At 40.4% G+C, this 23,386-nt stretch overlaps 1 protein-coding gene across 1 annotated transcript in view; it reads left to right on the forward strand.

Annotated features, from left to right (window-relative positions):
* The window catches only part of VSTM2B (V-set and transmembrane domain containing 2B), a 57,274-nt gene extending 41,223 nt beyond the window's left edge, over positions 1-16,051 (forward strand). Inside the window, exon 6 of the mRNA XM_075282127.1 lies at positions 15,458-16,051. Coding sequence (XP_075138228.1) covers positions 15,458-15,546 — 89 coding nt within the window. The 3' untranslated portion in view covers positions 15,547-16,051. The remainder of the gene's footprint in view (positions 1-15,457) is intronic.
* The last annotated feature ends 7,335 nt before the right edge of the window (positions 16,052-23,386 follow it).

The following is a 23,386-nucleotide window of genomic DNA, read 5'->3' on the forward strand; positions in this document are numbered from 1 at the left end:
CGATAGAACACTGTTCGCTCATCTCTACCTTTCACCTTTCCTGACATGCCTGCTTAGTAAACAATGAAGGACTTCTTCATCCAGCAAAACGACAGGTACCCTTGAGGATAATACCTAACAGTCCCCATATAATACACTGCACAATCACTGCTGACATTTTCAGACTGTGTAGTGACACAACCCCTTTGACCATGGCGAATAGTAACACCCAGCTGTAGATAAACACAAGCAGCTCCCACAGTTTCCTTGTCTACCATCCAGACATAGGTAGCACTTTTATTACACACCCCTCAGGGTGCATTCACACCAAGTAAGGTGGCCCTGATTCTGCCAAAATAACTCGCGGCAGAATCGGAGCTGATAAAAAGACTCCCATTGAGTTCAATGGGTTCCACGCGGAAGATGTAACCCATTGAACTCAATGAGAGTCTTTTTATCAGCGCTGATTCTGCCGCGAGTTATCTTGGCAGAATTAGCACCACTTTACTCCATGTGAGTGCCCCCTCACTGTCCAGACCCTTTAGACATTTATCAGAAGGAAATTTGTTTCACAGAGTAAATTACGTGCCCTGCCACTGATAGTCAGCTACCACTCCCTTTGTTTTGATGGAATTGGCATAATTTGCTTCAAATTTATCAAATGTAGTACATATGTTTGATAAATTAGATGCATATAGGTCCGACACATTTGTCCTAAAATATTACCCCACACTATATACCAACAACTGACTGGAATGAGTTTATGACACTTTTTGTGACTTTTTAATAAGTCCTTGTTGTTAAATCTGGAGTACAGACAGACAGATGGGTTTACCACATCCATTTTCTTCCCACTTTTGAAAATTGGTGTGAGTGGTGAAGAAATCAAAAATTTGCTAAATGTTTGCGCATTAAGCTAAAAAAAAGTTGCAAATTCCTGATTTGCAACTTATTTACTCCATAGTTCTGGAGGTTACGGTTTGATAAATTCCCCCCATTGGAGCAGATTTGTGAAGACTGACATTACATCAGTCTTCATAGCCCCTCCGCCTGTGGGAAAACAACAGCTCGTAGCTGATCAGAGGATCAGAACAACAGACATTTAAAGTAGCAGATTGATGGATAGAAAACAGAATACTTTCCATTTGTATCCATCATCATTGACTGCAATGTTAAAATAAAAGCAGATGGCGCCTTTCTTTTTCTCAATGGAAAAAATAAGAGCAATGTGCTGTACTTTTTCCATCAAAGGAAAAAAGGGAAGTCAATGGGAGGGCTAATAGGATGAGAAGGAGACATAGAGAAATACTAATCTTAGGCTGGTTTTACACTATGGTTTTTATATTTGTTTTCCTGATCCATTAGAGGGTCAGAACATCAGACTCCAAAACTGACAGAATGACAGGAAGGCTTTTTGTTTGTATCCGTTACCACTTACTGCAATGGAAAGCCAATAGAAGGGGTCCTCAGTTACTATTTTATCATTGAAGTCAATGATTACAATCAGAAGGCCATGTGTTTGTGTCATTCAGTCTGGAAGTTTTAATGTCAGATGTTCTGATCCTCTTAAAGATTTTTAAAAAATTAAAAAAAAAAATGGCTAAAAAAACTGTAGTGTTAAAGCGGCCTAACATTATAGTTCCTTTAGGTCTCCCAGTCTCCTACAAACGTGTATGACTACATCAGCATATTCCCGGGGCGTCCCTCCCCTCTCCCATCATTGCCATCAGTTTAAGTGCCTTCCTTTATCATGTCTATTCTACGTCCAATTGGGTGTAGTGGCCTATGTAGGGGAGGGAAGGAGGTGGAGAAAGGGACAGAGACAAGCACGGCTAACATTGTTCAAGGATGGCCACACCAAAGGAATGAATGGAACTGTGGTGAACCCATTAAGGAGTAAGGTACTGTATCTAGGTATCTTGTTTTACAATGTTACATTTGGAACAGTAATATTAAATTTCAATAGAGATGAGCGAACAGTGAAAAGTTCGAAGTTCGATTCGAGTAGTCGCTCAATACTTGACTGTTCGATCGAACCCCATTATAGTCTATGGGAAATAAATACTCGTTTAGGGGGAAACCACTATTCGACTCAGGAGGGTCACCAAGTCCACTATGACACCCCAGGAAATGATGCCAACACCCTGGAATGCAACTGGGACAGCAGGGGAAGCATGTCTGGAGGCATCTAACATGCCCAAGTCACTGTATTACATCGGGATTGTAATGACCGGAGTCAGGGTCAGGCAGTGCAAAGTGACACAGCTGGGAAAGCAACACTGTGCAACTAATGACAAAAGGGGTCATAGGCCCTGCGGCTATAACTATGCTGTAGATCTGAGATGAGACAGACCAATGCACTTCCTAATTGAAGTGCGCCTGCCACGACTCCTACGCTACTGTCCAGGAGGCTAGGGTCAAGGAAGAGGAGGCCCTGAAAGTGCTAGGGACTGGAGTCACGAGGGTGACACCTAAGCAGAAAGCACAGTGTAAAATGCAATGCAAAACAAAAGACAAAACAGCATGGAACCAGGGAGGACCAAAAGTCCCAGCAAAAACACAGTAGAGAAAGCGAGGTCAGACGAGCCAGAGGTCAAGCCAGGAGATAAGAGTAAAGTACCGAATCAGAAGACAAGGAATAGTCAAAATACAAGCCAAGTATACAATAACCGAAACATAGACTGAAAGACTCTCAGACAGGAAAACTGACAGAGCAGGAGACCAGGACAACACAAAGTGAATGGCTGGCAAGGATCCATGCCTGGGTGGGGTTTAAATAGCAGCAGAGAAAACAACCCACAACCCCTGTGATGACTAATGGCATGGAGAACTGAGAGCAAGGAAAAGATTAACCCTTAATCACCTAAGCACAACCAATAGAACTCTTAATACGTCTCCCGGGGAGGCGCCGCGCAGCAAGGAGACCGCGGCGACTCCGTATCCTGACAGGGATCCCTGTCAGCTTGCGATATGCGCGAGCTGACTTTTTCCCATAGGAATACATTGACCAGCGTTGATTGGCTGAATGCCATACAGAGTACAACTTTTGGCCAATCAACGCTGGTTCTGCCGGAGGAAGCGGAGTCTAAGATCGGTCCACAGCAGTCTCCATTCTGGTCTGATCTTAGACTCCGCCTCCTCACAGACGAGCCTCCGGCAGAACCAGCGTTGATTGGCCGAATGCTGTAGTCTGTATGGCATTCGGCCAATCAACACTGGTCAATGCATTCCTATGGGAAAAATTCAGCTTGCGCATATCGCAAGCTGACAGGGATCCCGACCATATAGAGCCCCAAAGAGCTGGGTGAGTAACATTCCCACCTAAATAAAGGTAATCCCTAGCTAAACCTGCCAGTACATCTGTCCCTGTCTCACAATCACATAGTTAACAGTCCCAAATTAATCGAATGTTAAATCCACTATTCGTATAAAGTGGAGGTCACCTGATTTAGCCAGCCAATTACTTTTTCTGATTTTTATTCAATGCCTCCATTGTCGTAGTTCTTGTCCCACCTCCCCTGCGTAGTTATTGGTGCAAAAAAAAGCGCCAGAGAAGGTGGGAGTGGATACAAATTTTTTGTGAGTTTGCCACCTGGTGTTTGACTCGAATCGAACATCTCGAACAGCCTGACATCTGATCGAACATGTACTCGATCGAACGCTGTTCACTCATCTCTAAATTTCAACCCTTCTCTCTTTTTGACAACCCAACGCTTAAAAATTGCTTAAATAAAACCAATCAAAATTTGTGTATTATCTTTTTCATGTGTAAAGCAGACCTATGGCTCCACTGAAAACATGTGACACTGACCAAGGACAAAATGATGGGAGGTACATTTTATACAGTCCTATGAAAAAGTTTGGGCACCCCTATTAATCTTAATCATTTTTAGTTCTAAATATTTTGGTATTTGCAGCAGCCATTTCAGTTTGATATATCTAATAACTGATGGACACAGTAATATTTCAGGATTGAAATGAGGTTTATTGTACTAACAGAAAATGTGCAATATGCATTAAACCAAAATTTGACCGGTGCAAAAGTATGGGCACCTCAACAGAAAAGTGACATTAATATTTAGTAGATCCTCCTTTTGCAAAGATAACAGCCTCTAGTCGCTTCCTGTAGCTTTTAATCAGTTCCTGGATCCTGGATAAAGGTATTTTGGACAAACAATTCAAGTTCAGTTAAGTTAGATGGTCGCCGAGCATGGACAGCCCGCTTCAAATCATCCCACAGATGTTCAATGATATTCAGGTCTGGGGACTGGGATGGCCATTCCAGAACATTGTAATTGTTCCTCTGTATGAATGCCTGAGGATTTGGAGCGGTGTTTTGGATCATTGTCTTGCTGAAATATCCATCCCCGGCGTAACTTCAACTTCGTCACTGATTCTTGAACATTATTCTCAAGAATCTGCTGATACTGAGTGGAATCCATGCGACTCTCAACTTTAACAAGATTCCCGATGCCGGCATTGGCCACACAGCCCCAAGGCATGATGGAACCTCCACCAAATTTTACAGTGGGTAGCATGTGTTTTTCTTGGAATGCTGTTTCTTTTTGGACGCCATGCATAACGCCTTTTTTTGTATAACCAAACAACTCAATTTTTGTTTCCAAAATGAAGCTGCCTTGTCCAAATGTGCTTTTTCATACCTCAGGCAACTCTATTTGTGGCGTACGTGCAGAAACGGCTTCTTTCTCATCACTCTCCCATACAGCTTCTATTTGTGCAAAGTGCGCTGTATAGTTGACCGATGCACAGTGACACCATCTGCAGCAAGATGATGCTGCAGCTCTTTGGAGGTGGTCTGTGGATTGTCCTTGACTGTTCTCACCATTCTTCTTCTCTGCCTTTCTGATATTTTTCTTGGCCTGCCACTTCTGGGCTTAACAAGAACTGTCCCTGTGGTCTTCCATTTCCTTACTATGTTCCTCACAGTGGAAACTGACAGGTTAAATCTCTGAGACAACTTTTTGTATCCTTCCCCTGAACAACTATGTTGAACAATCTTTGTTTTCAGATCATTTGAGAGTTGTTTTGAGTAGCCCATGATGCCACTCTTCAGAGGAGATTCAAATAGGAGATCAACTTGCAATTGGCCACCTTAAATACCTTTTCTTATGATTGGATACATCTGGCTATGAAGTTCAAAGCTCACTGAGGTTACAAAACCAATTTTGTGCTTCAGTAAGTCAGTAAAAAGTAGTTAGGGGAATTCAAATCAATAAAATGATAAGGGTGCCCATACTTTTGCACCGGTCAAATTTTGGTTTAATGCATATTGCACATTTTCTGTTAGTACAATAAACCTCATTTCAATCCTGAAATATTACTGTGTCCATCAGTTATTAGATATATCAAACTGAAATGGCTGTTGCAAACACCAAAATATTTAGAACAAAAAATGATTAAGATTAATAGGGGTGCCCAAACTTTTTCATAGGACTGTAATATGCACTTTCCAGAGAAAAGGGAAACGAGTTGCTCTGATTGGTTGCTGTAGGCAAAATAGACCATTTTTCTCTTGGATATTTTCATAGATCTATCCCTATGTGTAAACACAGCCTGCATGGCTAAGGAGGTGATGTACTACTGAGGTATTGTTTATTTCAATAGAAGAAGCAATTGTTGTTCCCATATTTTATATATTTTTGTCTTGGCCAGAAACTGAAAATCAAATATTACGCCTAATTTTCCATTTTAAAATGCTCTCCCTCTAATCCCAGGTCGGCGAATGAGAACTTATCAAATCAGGCTGTCAAAAAGTCATTTAAATCAAAAGCTGAAAATATTCTTCCCTGACAATTGTTTCTTAAAAATAGCTGCCGCTAATCAACAGGAGCGAGCAAGAAAGCGACAGGCCGGCCCTAATACCTGCTGTTTATTCATCAGTGTCAAGGCTGCCCTTATACTCCAGTGTCCCAGCTGCTCCTGACGTTATTCTTGAAGGAGTGATGACATTTCTGGGGAAACAATGTATCAAGCGTATGACAGTCGTACGGCGGAGCAGGCAGTAAGAAAAGTCTTGTCAAGTTTCAAAAATAACTCTGTTTCATAATGAAGGTGCACGTGAGAGGAAGAGTTTTTTTTCTTTAAAAATTCAATTATTATAATTGTATCTGTCTTATCTATCTACCTACTCGTCATCTCTTATGCATCTATATATCTGTCTTATCTATCTACCTACTCGTCATCTCTTATGCATCTATATATCTCTTATGTATCTACCTGCTCATCATCTCTTATGCATCTATATATCTATCTTATGTATCTACCTACTCGTCATCTCTTATGCATCTACTCTATATATCTCTTATGTATCTACCTGCTCATCATCTCTTATGCATCTATATATCTATCTTATGTATCTACCTACTCGTCATCTCTTATGCATCTATATATCTATCTTATCTATCTACCTGCTCATCATCTCTTATGCATCTATATATCTATCTTATGTATCTACCTACTCGTCATCTCTTATGCATCTACTCTATATATCTCTTATGTATCTACCTGCTCATCATCTCTTATGCATCTATTGTATATATCTATCTTATCTATCTACCTTCTCGTCATCTCTTATGCATCTATATATCTATCTTATCTATCTACCTACTCGTCATCTCTTATGCATCTACTGTATATATCTATCTTATCTATCTACCTACTCGTCATCTCTTATGCATCTATATATCTATCTTATCTATCTACCTGCTCATCATCTCTTATGCATCTATATATCTACCTACTCGTCATCTCTTATGCATCTACTCTATATATCTCTTATGTATCTACCTGCTCATCATCTCTTATGCATCTATATATCTATCTTATCTATCTACCTGCTCATCATCTCTTATGCATCTATTGTATATATCTATCTTATCTATCTACCTTCTCGTCATCTCTTATGCATCTATATATCTATCTTATCTATCTACCTGCTCATCATCTCTTATGCATCTATATATCTATCTTATGTATCTACCTACTCGTCATCTTTTATGCATCTATACATCTACCTCTTTATATTTTTGTCTATCTATTACTTTTTTCTTGCGTCTGTTTTTATTATCTATTCATTGTTTGATTTATCTATGTTATATTGATTTTTCTAGCTATCTCATAACTATTTATTAGTCCAAGTAATACTAATATTAACTTTCATCTGACACTGATGAATAATTCGCACAATGTACATATATAGAATATCTGAATCCTCTATATAATTCCTACCAGACAGGCTGTGTATCACATTTCTGCATTTTTCAAAGTCCATGCAACCAAATGTGACCAGTGTCAATTAAATCAACACTGCAAGGCTGCCCTCTAGAGGCCACTTAGGTAACAACTTTTGACAGGCATATGGTCCTTTTATGATACCAAAAACATTTGGAAGGGTATTGATTCATCTATAAAATGTAGAGGACATATTTTTTCTATTTGGATTGACAAACATTTAATGTTAAATTTACTCACTGCTGTTTTGAAGAGCAATTTTATATAGGTGTGATACCAACATCAATCATACTGTAATCATTTTATATCTATATGGCACAAATTGTGAATGTCCCTCCTATCATACTGCAGCACAAAGCACATTTTCACAATATTTTTATCGTGGTAAGAGCGCTTTTCGTGGTCGTTGTCGTCCCTTGCAGAGTAAATCATTATAATATGCCTTTTCATGTATTTGTTAAACTAGATTGGTGTGTATTGTAGCAGAAATATTTACGTGGACTCAATGTTTCTCATTTGTGTTAGTAACAAAGAAGGTGGCGTTATTAAATGAAAAATAAAATCCAGTTCAGAAGATCCAAGTTTCATAAGGCATACTGAAGTTAAAAAGATTTTCCAGGATTAAAAAGACTGATGGTAGCAGTGGTAGCAGTTCTTGCCTAACAGATCACTGACATCTCACCCATTGGTCAGGTGGCTTGTTTCCAGCACAGTGCCATTCAGATGAATGAGACTGAGCTACAGAACCAAGCACAGCCATTATATCTCTCTATCTTATAAAAATGAATTTCTGTCTGTCTGTCTGTCCTTTATGCGTGACCAAATGACTGGACCGATCTTCATCAAATTTGGCACACAGATACTTCAGGTGTCGGGAAGGTTTAAGAGGAGAACCCAACTCACTCAGATGTACCGTTCCAGAGATACAGCTTTCCCAACACCTTGACCCCCCATTAGCCAAAACAAACCTGCAAGTCTTTCACTCATATTCCAACTAACATACACACGGTCACTTCACATGTACAATCCAACACTGATATCCAAGCTGAGATACACGCATCAGAGGATTAGATACACAGGTCAGCACACAGTATCACATGTCATAGGATTAGATACGTGCGTCTGCACACAGTTCCACAATCCGAAAGATTAGATATGCGCGTCTGCACACATTTACACAAGGCGAAGAATTAGATTTGCACGTCTGCAAACAGTTCCAAATGCCAGAGGATTAGATACATGCATCTGCACAAAGAACCACATGCTGGAGGATTAGATACACAGGTCAGCATACAGTACCACACACCAGAAGATTAGATACGCGCGTCTGCGCACAGTTCTACACAACCAGAGGATTAGATGCGCGCATTTGCACAAAGTAACACACGCCAAAAGATTAGATACACGTGTTTGCACACAGTTCCACATGCCAGAGGATTAGATACATGCATCTGCTCAAAGTACCACACGCTGGAGGATTAGATACAGAAGCCAGCACATAGTATCACACACCAGAGGATTAGATACATGCATCTTCACACAGTACAACACGCCTGCCGGAGGATTAGATACGTGCATCTGCATACAGTACCACAAGCCAGATGATTAGATACGCACGTCTTCACACAATACCACATGCCAGAGGATTAGATACATGCCACTGCACACAATGCCACACGCCGGAGGATTGGATATGCACCACTGCACACAATACCACACGCCGGAGGATTAGATATGTGCCACTGCACACAATACCACATGCTGGCAGATTAGATACGCGCATCTGCATACAATACCACACAATGGAGGATTAGATATGCACGTCTGCACACAGTACCACATGGAGAGGGTTACATACACACGTCTGCACACAGTATCACATGCCAGAGGACTAGATACACGTCAGCACACAGTACCACATGCTGTAGGATTAGATACACGCGTCTGCACACAGTTACACATGCTAGTGGATTAGATACACAAGTCAGCACACAGTATCACACGCCAGAGGATTAGATACATGCGTCTTCACACAGTACCACACGCCGGCCGGAGGATTAGATATGTACGTCTGCACACAGTACCAGACGCTGGAGGATTAGATACTCACGTCTTCACACAGTACCACACGCCAGAGGATTAGATATGCACCACTGCACACAATACCACATGCAGGAGAATTAGATACACACATGATCACACAGTTCCACACGCCACAGGATTAGCTATGCGCAACTGCACACAATACCACACGCCAGAGGATTGGATACGCACCAGTGCACACAGTTACACACGCCACAGGATTAGATACGCACATCTACACACAATTCCTCATGCTGGAGAATTAGATACGCACGTCTTCACGCAGTTTTACATGCCAGAGGATTAGATATGTGCATCTATACACAGTTACACATGCTGCAGGATTAGATACGCACGTCTTTACACAATACCACGTGCTGCAGGATTAGATACGCAACGCATATCTGTACACAGTTCCACATGCTGCAGGATTAGATACACCCATCTGCGCACAGTTCCACACGCCGGAGGATTAGATACGCACATCTTTACACAATACCACACGATGGAGGATTAGATACACCCATCTATACACAGTTACACATGCCAAAGGATTAGATACGCACGTCTGTACACACTTCCACACGCCGGAGGATTAGATACGTAAGTCTTTACACAATACCATGCCGAAGGATTAGATACACGCTACTGCGTACAATACCACGCGGGGAGCTTTAGATACACGCGTCTGCACACAGTGCCACACGTCAAAGGATTAGATACGTGTGTCTGCACACAGTACCACACACTGGAGGATTAGATATGCGCATCTGCACACAGTACCACATGCTGGAGGATTAGATTCACAAGTGAGCACACAGTACCACACGCGGGAGGATTAAATACACATGTCTGCACACAGTACCAAGTGCCATAGAATTAGATACACGCATCTTCACACAATTCCACATGCCAGAGGATTAGATACGCACCACTGCACACAATACCACACGCCGGAGGATTAGATACACGGCTCTGCACAGAGTACCACATATTAGAGTTTTACTCCAGGTTTCCATAGCAACTCAGCCATTTTTCTTCACTGCCTTATGTCAGCTTTAAAGGGGCAGGGCGCTGTGGATGACACTGTTACACAAGGTCACATACACACAGCTTTACTCCAGGTCTCCAACAACCGATCGCAGGTTTTTCACTGATATCCGAATTGAGATGCTTATGGAAACACATAAACGATATACAAAATACACCAGTGCAAAACTGGACAATTCTTATGGGGCCACTACACAAAAAAAAATTAAAATATACCTGTGCGAAGCCGGGTCCTCCTGCTAGTATTATATATAATGTATAATGTATAGTGCTGTGCTAAATATTCAGTGAAGAGGCTGTAACACTCATCTGAGTGCTGTAGTCTGTTCAAGCAGCAGATTTCTGGGTATCCCAGGTGTCAGCCTAAGGGTAAGTTCACACAGGGTTTTTTAGTCTGGAATTTGAGGCCCAAAATAGTCCAGAACCTGAGGTCCAAAATATGGGTAGCTGTGACTGGATGCCGGTGCAGTGCACCGGCATCCAGTCACGCACTCCGCTCCAGATTAGGCTCAAATGAATGGGCCTAGTCAGGAGGGAGTGTCTTTAGGCGGATGTCGTGAGGCAAATCCACCTGAAAGAATGAGCATCTCGCTTCTTTTTTTCCGGGAGACGGAACAAATGGCTCCCAGAAAAAAGACCTGACCAGCTCCCATTGATTTCAGCGGGAGCCATCTTTTTGCTCAGGATTTTGAGGCGAATACGGCCTCAAAATCCTGACCAAAAAACTCTATGTGAACTCAGCCTCACACCAATATGATATTGAAGACCTATCCTCATGATTATTTTAATGTCTCAGAATACCCTTTTAATAAAACCTCATCTTTTGTTCAGACTGGAGGGAAATTACGTAGACTATCTCTTACTCTGTCCTGCCCTGGATTACACATGTAACCCATAAAAGTAAATTGGCGCCATGTAATGCTCAATTTTCTTTGTAGTGGTGCTGCAATAAAGCAAAGTTAAAACAAAAAAAAAAAAAAAGTAGGAATTGTTGAAAGGGGACAATCCATTGAAGAAGATGCTTATATCAAGTTTTTGGATCTTTTTAGCATTCTATTATGGGATATGGGGGTATACTAAACTTTTGTGTCTGTGAAAATAATGTATACAAATGGTAGAGGCGTAACATGAAGCTCATGGGTCCCAATGCATAATCATTACAGATCCCCTACTTACCTTATGGTATCTATAATACTGGTATCTTGCAAAGTCATAAAGAAGCCTTTGGGCCTCCTTTCGCTGCAGGGTCCAATAACAAATACTACCTCAGCATCCCCTATACAGTACCCACTTCTCTGACAAATAGACATCAGGCAAAATAGGCACCAAATGTGAATTCTTGTGAGCAAGTTATTTTATTTAAATTCAGTAGTGGCATATGTCTAAATATGTTATTCCAAATGTATCCCACAATCCGGGGCTGAATCAGAATTTTAATGGAGGCATGTCATAGGACAAAAGAGGACCTTTTACCACCTCAACCAAGTCAGCATAATCGTATCATTTTGCATTTTGTATAATTTATTAGATGTTGTTCCACTGAGTTCAGCACCATTGGACTTTAACACGAAGCTGTAAATGCTGTTAGTTTTGGTGCCTCTATGTAGGCTTTGTACTGTCAGCTGGGCAGTGTCAGGCAGGAGCAGGACAGGGGTGTGATTCTGAGCCCCAACACTGGCTGCCTCTGATTGGAGCATTGAATCACACCCCCTCCTCTTTTCTTCCCTGATACTTCCCTTCTAACACTACCGAGCCAAAGTAACATTTCAGACATCAAAACTATCAGCATTTATTGCTTGGGAATGGTGGGGGCTAGAGAAAAAAAGTTGAACTGTGCCAGAATCAGCAGCTATTAAGAGATGCAAGGAACTGGAATTGGTGGTGAGGTGAAAGGTCCTCTTTAAAGATAGAGATTTATCCAAATCAAGGGAATGGTGAAGCCATTGCAGTTGGCCATAGCAATGACTCAATAAATGCATTTATCTAACTGGTTGCTTCTCACACATGCAACACTGCTAATGTACTGTATTGTTATGGACTGCAATTACCGGAAAGTCTCAGCTCCAGCCATGATCCTCATTATCAGCATTGGTAATAGTTCAAATGATATCGTAGATGATATTCTCATTATTGATATTTTCTAACAAAGATGACTGTCAGCAGGGGTTGGGTAAATCCTAACATTTGCGTTTCTGGAGCCTTGACAGTCTCAGAGGACCTGTGTCTGCAGGAGTCTGATCACATCTCATTTGCAATTCCATGAATAAACAAATGCGGGAAGAATCCTGACATGTTTACTTCTCATTATAAAGCTCAGCTCTGTAATTCCGCCTCACAGTGTATACAGCTCTCTATACGGGGAACACGTGGAGGAGAGTAATTGAATATGATATGATTTTGCAAACCAGTACACATGGGTCGGTTGGCTGCACAAATTGAAATTGCATCTGTAGGCACAATATGTTGCAGCTGTTATGACATATATATAGGAAGCCAAATCTTGACATTGGTATAAGCTATATTTGTCTTTTCACGCATTCTTGGAAAAAAATGGGAAGTGTTAAAGGGACATTAACCCAAAATTCAAGGTGTTATCCACAGATATAGGCTAAATTACATTAAAAGGTAATATCTCATAATTTGGAAGTTAGAAACTATATAATGGTGATACCTTGATTTTGCCTGGATTATGTTCTATATTGGTTATAAACTGTAATGCCCACCTTTTAACAATATGTTGCTTTCAGTCTTAACATTCCATGCTGATCAATGTTAGTATATATATTTATATCAGTCAGAGATTAGTTTTTCTGATAAAGAGCTCCAAACCCATTGAATAGACAAAGATAATATGATAAAATCTTTTTTTTTTTTTGATAAAATCTTGTCTACCTATAGAAACGGCTAGAGGAAGCTCACTGTGTATTTTATACATTTTCTCATTTCTAAGATATTATGCAGTGAGCTCATAAGCTCTCCTTAATGGTGACCGCAGACAGAATTCTATTTTTTTAAGAAACAATCGAGAGAAAGCAGTTTTTTCTATCATTGCACCTCTCAACTGTATGTCTATCACACTCTGAGCTTCTTGTTTGTATATTGCACTCATATCCCTGCAGTTCAGCTTCTCTTCTCTAATCAGACACCATCTTTACTTTTAGATTTTCCTATCTCTGAGCTCTGCTCAATTCTATAAAGCCTCAGCAAAGCATCATATGAACAGTTAGAGACTGTACCATCTCCAAAAGTTAGAAACAGTACCATCTCTAAAAGTCTCCTAAAGAGTTTATAGTTATACAGTTAGGGAGATTGAACTGTCATCAACTTCTTTCTAAATGTGTGACATATGCTGTCTAATGTTGCAATAACTGTGAGGGAAGTCCATACAGTTGTATTATACATGTGAGATTGAGCTTTTGGAGAGCACAGAAAGGCATGTAATTTCCATTAGCTCACCTTGCTATAAGATGACTCAATGGAAGAAATGGATCCCATCAATTTTTTATCAAATACGGTCAATCTAGCTTTATACCTATTAGGAGACTAGGTACATGAAAAAGAGATTGGCTGCTGTTTAGGTGTATTAAGAAATTAATATTAATATGCTTGATGCCTAATAAGTATTACCGTATATACTCGAGTATAAGCCGATTTTTTCAGCACATTTTTCATGCTGAAAAAGCTTTCCTCGGCTTATACACGAGTCAGGGTCCACGGAGCACAGAAAACTGGAAGGACCTGGAAGAGGGAGGTCCTTTAGTACTGCTCTGTGATTGGCTTGTCATGCGTGACTGTGATGTCATCAAAGGTCCTGTAGCCACTGGTATGTAACATCTGCAGATAAGGTTGAGTCTAAATCCTAGTAGCTCCGCCCACACCAGAGTCCGATCACATGGTCATGACGTCATCAGAGGTCCTTTAGCACACTAGGATATAGCATCTACCCTGCAGATGAGTGGCCAGGATTCATTGTGTCTTATGGAAGATGTCTGTTGTATGGAGGAGAGGAAGCTACAGTAAAGTGACACACACAGGTACCTTCCTTTAGTTACTCTGCCTATTAATATCAGCCATTTGGGGTTATTAATTTAGTTTCAGTAACTCCATGTGCCTCATATTAATAACAGTTAACCCCATCATGTCCCTCATATTAGCCCCTGTGTGCCCTATATAAGGGTTACTAATATGTGAGACACATGAGGGTACTAATGAAGGACCTTAATTATGAAGATACCTAATTATTACCTCCATATGTCCCACATATCAGTAACTGTTATGTGAGGCACACAGGGGGTTAATGTGAGGGGCATGATGGGGTTAACTGCTATTACTATGAGGCACATGGAGTTACTAAGCTGCAATGCACATAACCAGACTTTTTATCTGCAATGGTGGATTCAAACCCCCCCCCCCCCCCCCCCTCGGCTTATACTCGAGTCAATAAGTTTTTTGTGGTAAAATTAGGGGTCTCGGCTTATATTCGGGTCGGCTTATACTCGAGTATATACAGTAGTTCATATATAAAGTGTAATTCCACATTCAACAACATTTTGCAGAATTCTTCATACAAAGTACAGTAACTTTGCAGATACCTTTCCTTACTGATTTTCACAAATTTTGAGTCATTTTAATGGAGTTATTTGTATTCATGGTTGTTGTAATAATTCTGTTGTTTACCTTTGTAAACAGCAGTCTAACGTCACCCACTAAACACATGGCCTAATAGCTGAGAGGATCTGTCACCAACTTAAGGCTTAAAATGACATATACCATTTAATGCTCCATGGGCCCTGATCAGTTTGGCGTTTTTATTTTTAAAATCCATCCACCCATTCAAAGGTATGGAAGATTGTATGTAAACTAGCTCCCCAAGTGGACGGGAACCCTTTATTTTCTATGAGAAAAACAGATGGTTCCCACCCACTTGGACAAGAACCTTTTGTTCTTCGCACCCCATATTGTATATCTGTTGCCATGTCTGTTGTGTCATTTCTTTTATTGAGTCAACTCTGCTGCCTTGTGGGAGAATAGATATCTTGATAGTTATATTGTATTAAGCAAATGCATTCTAATTCATACCACTATTATTTTGCAGGAACAGGACCAAATCTTGCCAGTGACCCAATCCTCTACACGTTCCTGTTGATATTTCATCAGCTCGTCTTCTTACTATTCAGCCACTGATGGACCATTTTGTGAACCATTCCTGAACCAACCAAACAGCCCATAGGAACTTTATCCAAACCCCTCCCTTAATGAAAGCTGCAAATTTAGAAAGGACAGAAATAAAAGACTGAATGAAGCATGGCAAACACTTCACGGTGAAAAATAAAATGTAAAGAAAAAAAAGAAAAAAAAACATATTTTTGGAGAAACTTATAAGAAATGAACCGCCCGAAATGCCGCGTCTAGTTTCCAACAAAAACAAGAGTCTGGTCTCCGCCCTGCTGTGCGCACGGCCATTATAATTTCCTAACATCGTTACAAGATCCATAATTTATCAGGCATTTACTTTCAAAAAATAATTTGTCATTCTTTTGCACGAACTGTTGAGCAGTTATTTTTATGATAATCTCTACATTTATTGAGTTGACAGAGACGTTCTCCCGAAGAAAAAAAAAAAAAGAATATTTTTAATTAGAACGTGTTTAATGTTTTGAATTTCTCTCTTTTTTATTTTGTCCTATTTGTTTTTAATTAAATTATTTAATTTCGGTATTTTTTTTCATCAACAGACACATGTCAAATCCATTATTACTCGCCATCAATAATATTTATTTTTAAATAAAGATTGGAAACAAGAAAAGAAAATTTGTTTATAACAAAAAAAACTGTATTGTATAATGCTGAATAACAGTTGAATAAAATGATTTTGAGATAAGATATCTAGATTCTATGCTCAGTAAAAAGTTCAGAATTATATACTAAAAAAAATCTGAATTTTTGTGAAAAGTAAGAGAGAAATAAAGCGAACCTATTTAGATGAAGCTTCTAGGCATTAAACATAATCTGAGCCCTTAAGGGTCCATTCACATGGAGGAAAATTGAAGTCAATGGGAGGCTTTTTTTTTCAGCGCTGAAATTCCACAACAAATTCCACTATTTTCCTCCGTGTGAATGGACCCTTACTATGATGAATCTTTAAAAAGAGTCTACCACCACTACAACCTCTATATATGTATAGCAGTGGCTCTTAACCGGGTTCGATGGAACCCCAGGCCCTATGCACGGTTCATTTTGTGTACCAGTAAAAAAACATATACCTATGTCTTGAATTTGGAACAAAATCATATTTGATTTATCACTAAAGAAGGGTTCGGTGAATGTGCATATGAAACTGGTGGGTTCGGTACCTCAAACAAGGTTAACAACCACTGATGTATAGTAATCCTCTTGCTCCTACTCAGCATGCAAATCAGCTGTTTTGTGCACCTGAGCCATGGGTGACCTGTCAGAGCACCACTTTTCACCCGTGGTCACCAACCAGGACAGTCCTTTACCATTAAGACGTGGCCATTATATGTGGCAACCAGTGGTGAAAAGGAACACTGCACCAGATGTGCACAATCCTGGAATACCGAACAGCTCATTTGCAAACAGATTGGAAGCTGATTTTCCCAACAGCAAGCTTGCGCATCAACAAAAACGGTATGTTCACCATGTCACTAACAGCCCCAACAAAAGCATATATATGCATTAAAAAAGTATTTTAGAGGTGGTAGACCCTTTATACTGTTGGGCCCCCTTAGACTCTTTGCCCAGGTGTGGCTAAATATTTGCACCACATAAAGATATGCCGTCTGAATCAGTCAGGGCTCGTTCACATTTGTGCCCGGGACTCTGTTCTGCAGGTTTCCGTTTCCTGCACAAAAAAAAACCTGCACGCATCTTTCAAACCCATTCATTTGAATGGGTTAGAAAAATTTCCAACCGTGAGCACCGGTGAGCGTTTTATGCTCTCCGCGGCGAAATAGTTTTTTTTTAAACCGGACGCAGAATCGGACATGCAGTACTCTGTGTCCGGTTTTAAAAAAACAGTTTCGCCGCGGAAAGCATAAAACACTCACTGGTGCTCAGGTCGGACTCGGCATGACAGAAGACGGAAACCTGATAACGGAGTCCAGACGCTGATGTGAACACAGCGTCAGCAGAACAGGTTTGCTTTACAATAGTGCATGAATATTGCTATACCAAATCAGAACTAGCAGTAAATCCCACCCTCCGAACTTCTTCAAATAATATCTGTGAAATGGAGTGTTTCTTATGACTCCTGGCTCTAATAAATGGCTGGAGGACTCTAAGCGAGAAGCATGTGGGCAAGTCAACTTACTTTACAGTCCCTTCTAGCAGCACTTTGGTGAGTCACTTAGGGTGTGCAGTGGACCCATTAATTTCATATTATTTGTGTATTCATTTATGTATTGTGACAGCTTGTACTGCAGTGAGATTGTTTCCTTTCACATCTGCTAATGTTTGTATTCAGAGACTTTTTCTAGATCAACAGTGCAAGAAACTACAAAACTGTAGAATGTAAGTACGTGTCATAAATAATGGACTTACTGAACTTGATGATAGATTAATGTCCAAAGAATACCAAATTATACAAAGCATTAGCATTAACTATATTGTAATGTATAGAGGTACTTGATACACTGGGAGAGAATCAGTTTTTAATTATTAATTTGCGCTTACACTTGACAGTATCCATCTTCACTTAGATTTTTTTTTTTTATGCTCTTAATTTCTGATCTTTTTAAATATGATTATGACAATGTTGTATTGAAGCTTAAATGGGTTGTCCAGGCAAAAATGGACAAATCTTTTAAAGTTTAAATAACCTGGGGGCAGTGAAAAAAAAATGCAAACTTACCTGTCCCCTTTGCTCCTGTGTCCTCTCACGCCTCCCGATTCATCCGCTCCGGCAGTGTCTTTTGGCATTGTGCTGAAGCCGCTGATTGGCCTCAGCAAAGGGCCTGAATGTCACTACCTGTTACATCACGAGTCCTCATCCTGAGGCCTGCTGAGGCCACTGATTGACCTCAGCAGTCACTTGACCACTGAGGCCAGTCAGCAGCCTCAGCACATCTTCAAAAGATACCTGGGAGAGCAGACGAACCGAGAGGCGCGGGATGAAACCAGAGCAACAGGGACAGGTGAGTATGCATTTTTTTTATTTTTTCACTGCCCCAGCAGATTTAAACTTTAAAAGTTTTGCTTGGACAACCCCTTTAAGGTTTATTATGGGACAGGAAGTCCCATAATCAGATCATATCCTAAAATTTTGTGTATATCAGAACTAAAAATCTCTGTTACATTTTAAAGCTTTTAAGGACTTCCATAGCAGTGATGTCATAACTGCAAAAAACTAGAGGCTGTTACAAGGTAACAACAGTAAACAATAAATTGTGAACAGTGTAAATAACAGTAGTCAGGCCTGGTTGACATCTGCATTCTGTATTCCATTCCCCCGACCCCCTGAACGGAATACCGAACGCATTGACAAGCGGTGAGCAATGAAAGAACATGGACCCCTTAGACTATAACGGGGTCCATCTGTTTTCTGCACAGTCTCCACTCAAATCATGCGGAGAGGAAAGTAGTTCATGAAGCACTTTTCTCTCTGCATGTTCTGTGTGGACACCACACAGAAAACACACTGACCCCATTATAGTCTAGGGGGCACTGTGCTTTCATAAGCTCACCGCTTGTCAATGCGTTCGGAATACCGAACGTAGATGTGAACCAGGCCTAGCATGCACAGTGCAAGTGCTGCACCACATCTGCATCATATGCACTCACCCTCAGAGAGGTGAGGGTCTACCCTTACAGGTACAGGTACCACATGACAGGCACAACTAAGGATCAGCAAATAGCACTGAATTTCAAAAATGGTCTTTCAATCACTGAAAAAATGTAGATTTATAGAGGACCCTTTACCACCTCCACCAAATCCAGTTCTTTACATTATTTAATAGTTGCTGCTCCAATGATTCTAGCACAGTTGGAATTTTTTCTCTAACTCCCACCATTCCCATGCAAAATGTAGTTAGTTTTGCTGTTCCAGATACACTATATGTAGGCTCTTTGCTGTCAGATGAGTGGTGTCAGACAGGAGCAGACAAGGGGGGTGATTTTGAGCTCTGACACTGTGTGCCTCTGATTGGAGCTCTGAAACACACACCTTTGTCTGATACTTCCCAGCTAACAGTACAAGTCTAAGTAACAAATCAGACAGACAAAACTAACTACATTGATTTCTCAGGAATGGTGGGGGCTCGAATAAAAATTCCAACTGCACTGGAATCAATGGATCAACAGTTATTAACAAAAGCTAAAAACAGGAGTTGATGGAGGTCATATTACAGGTAGAAGTGTGAACTCATCTTTCATAAGACACCACTGTTGTAAATTTTAAAATGCTCAAAATATAACTGAAGTGACGCACGACAAATCTCAGCTTCCCTGCATTATACAGGAGCTCATCCATCTGTACTCCCAATGAGCAGTGGTAAACAGATATCTGCTGCCAATACAAACAGAAAGTGGGTTTCTATGTAGGATTTCACATAAAGGGGCCACAATTCATTTATATAGTATATTACAACATTTATTAATGGCTTAAATGTTTCCAAAAAAATCAAAAGTTGTTTGAAAGTTTAGGTATACTTTATTAAGAAATTGCAAAGCATTTCAGAATGAGCGAGGTAAGTACGATCACAGCTGGTGAGTATAGGCAACACGTCCCTGCTCGGGTTAGGCTATATACCGCCAAAAATCCTACATCTTTTATACTACATAAATAACGCAGTCAGCCAGCCAACCTGGGTTTGTTTATTGGTCAGCTGATCAGCAACACAACTGAACAGGACAATTATCGAAATCATATGTTCCTGGTCATTTTCCTGACTATCAGGCCATCTAACAGAACCTTAAAGGTACGTTCATACGGGGTTCTTTGGTCCGGAACATGAGGCGAAGGCCACCTCAGGTTCCGGACCAAAAACCGGGTAGCTGCAACTGAAAGCCGTTGCACTGCACTCCGCTCCGGATTAAGCCCAATGAATGGGCCTAGTCGGGAAGAGGGAGTGTCTTCAGGCCGAATCATGAGGCGAAACGGCCTGAAGAATGAGAATCTCGCTTCTTTTTCCGGGAGCTGAAACAAACCAGCTCCCAGAAAAAAGACCTGACCGTCTCCCATTGATTTCAATGGAAGCCATCTTTTTGGACAGGATTTTGAGGCAGATACGGCCTCAAAGTCCTGACCAAAAAACCCCGTGTGAACTCACCCTTAGGTTGAAGCCCCACGTTGCGGAAACGCAGCTTTTTTTGTTGCAGTTTTTGCTGCGTTTATTTGAGCCAAAGCCAAGAATGGCTACAAAAGAAATGAGCAATATATAGGAAGTTCTTATACTTCTCCTTTCCCCTCTATCCACTCCTGGCTTTGGCTTAAAAAAAAATGCAGCAAAATCTACTACAAAAAAAGCTGTGCCTCAGCCTAAGTATAGCTCTATGCTGGGTAAAATCATAGGATAAAATTGGTGCAGATAGGCATAGGCTGAAAGGGAGTCTGTCATCAGGAAACTTGATATAAAAAAAGCCATAGCACATTGTAGAGGACATTATTCTCAATACCATCATACCCTTAGATAGTCCAGTAGATACAGCATTTTCTTGATATAGCTGTTTTTATAAATATGCAAATGAACCTCAAATACAATGGGGCATGCCAGAGCCATCTGTAGGTTTATATTACTGTCCCTGAAAGATTGACAGACTCTGTCTATCCTAAAGCTATGACGATGGTTGTTAAAGTCCTGGAGATCTAAGGGGGCGTTCACACTACCGTTGGTGTCCATTATGAAGGTGTCCGTTTAAAAGAAAAAAAACGGACACCTATCATAACGGACATTAATGGACACTAACTGATGCTAACTGATGTTAATGTGTCCGTTTTTTTAACTGATCCATTTAATGGATCAGTTAAAAAAAACGGACACATTAGTATCAGTTAGCATCAGTTAGTGTCCGTTTTTTATACTGTCCGTTTTTTTCTTCTTGCTGTTTATCCTTTCTGAGCATGTGCAGAAAATAAACGGACAGAAAATAACGGACTGTAACGGATGGCCATCAGTTACTGTCCGTTATATGTCCGTTGCCCATAGACCTCAATGTTAAATAAAAAACGGACACTTTCTGTCCGTTTTTTCAAACGGACAAAAAAATCCTGCATGTGTGATTTCTCTGTCCGCTTGAAAAAACGGACATGGTTGTTAACGGACCCTTAAGGACACAAACGGACACAAACTGACAACAGATGAAATCCCATTGAAATGAATGGAAATTATAACGGACACAGCTAGTGTCCGTTGCTAAAATCTTGAACGGACAGTAGCAACGGACACTGCAATCGGACACCAACGGTAGTGTGAACGCCCCCTTAGAGATTTTTATTCTCGGCTGGAGACCTTAGAGGCTCTGACAAGCCCTCATTACATTTGAGCCTCATTTGCATATTTCTGGAATTGGTTCTTCTTTTTCACAATCTAATGGCACATCCATATCCCTGTGGCTGGTTTGATATTGCACTCCCTTTAAATTCAGTTACCTTTAAATAGGCTTATAGCATCAATGAGTTGACATGCTGGAGTTCGCACCAAGTTTCCAACACCACATGATTTAAAGCATTTAAGAAAAACACTGCATATTGTATGACTTGATGCCAAAAGAAATAAGAGAGAAGAGTTCCCAGCGTGTACTATTAGTGGATATTTTTAGACTTTGCTACCTGTGAATTTGAAAAAAAGGCAAGAAATTCCATTCTATAGAAGTGAATTACAATACAACAAGCGAAGAGCACAGCGGGGAATTAAAATGAATGGAAGGAAAGATGGAAAATATATGCAGATGCCAATGAGCAGACATTTAAAAGTATTATCTCTGCTAAACAAGAGCCCAGAGTGTTGATGAGAAGACAGAGGAAGCGACAGAGGTCACATCACCGTCTTATTGTGCAGACATAAAACACAGCAGTATGGGGAGAGGGAGGCGAGGAGCAGGGAGGGGGAGAAACCAGTGTACTAATCATAAGACACTGAAAGGTGATCCAAATTCTAAAGAGCTGGGTGATCCTGGGCCCACAGTGAGGAGATGCACGGGACAGGGAATATTTTCAGCTATATGAATCCATTTTATTTTAGTCTTTTTCATTTTTTTTTTGTTTCAATCTTGGATTGAATGAGTACTTAGAACTAGTATTCAAGGAAGCCATTGTTTTATACCAAAAACAGTTAGATCAGGGTGCCATAATCTAAGCATTGTCCATTTTTCTAAATTATTTCTTTATCTTTTACTTCCATGTTTCTGGGATTTTTTTATATTCTTATTTAAATTATAACATTAAGGTGATATATATTAATACTCATATACCACAAATGTAGTGTAACAGTAGCTTTCCCCCAAGCAGTGTGCTCCAGATGAATCTGGTATAGGCTAGAAACCATGACAAGTTGGAACAAACTTTTGTAAATCATGCTTGCTGCAACTCTATAGCCTTGCCTACTTTTCTAGATGTGTATGTGCTGGGTGGATTTGGCACTTAAGGGGCCCCAAGAGGTTTTGAGGTTATCCTCCCTATTTACAGGTTGAAACATTTGGATAAAATATTATAAAATACTATATTGTCCAGTAAAAAGTAAAACTCTCTATATGTCCCTCCATGTTTTACACAAAAGGGGTACAGCATAGGCAATAATGATCCCCAAATAGTATAATCCCCCCACAGACTGTAATGCCCCTTTAGTGTCACCACACATTATGACCCAAAGTATAATGCTCTCTTGGTTGCCCAGTAATGCTCCTTTACTGGCACCCACATATTATAATGTCCCTTTATTAGCCCCAACTCTGTATAATACCCTTAGTACCCAGACAGTGTATAATGCCCCCTTTAAGTAAGTATGGGTAAGCAGGGTCACTATGCAACCTCATGCTGTGGAGGGTCCCTGTTATCTCCATGCAATTGCAA

Source organism: Leptodactylus fuscus, chromosome 7, assembly GCF_031893055.1.
Source record: "Leptodactylus fuscus isolate aLepFus1 chromosome 7, aLepFus1.hap2, whole genome shotgun sequence".
In the NCBI taxonomy this organism is placed as follows: Eukaryota; Metazoa; Chordata; class Amphibia; order Anura; family Leptodactylidae; genus Leptodactylus; species Leptodactylus fuscus.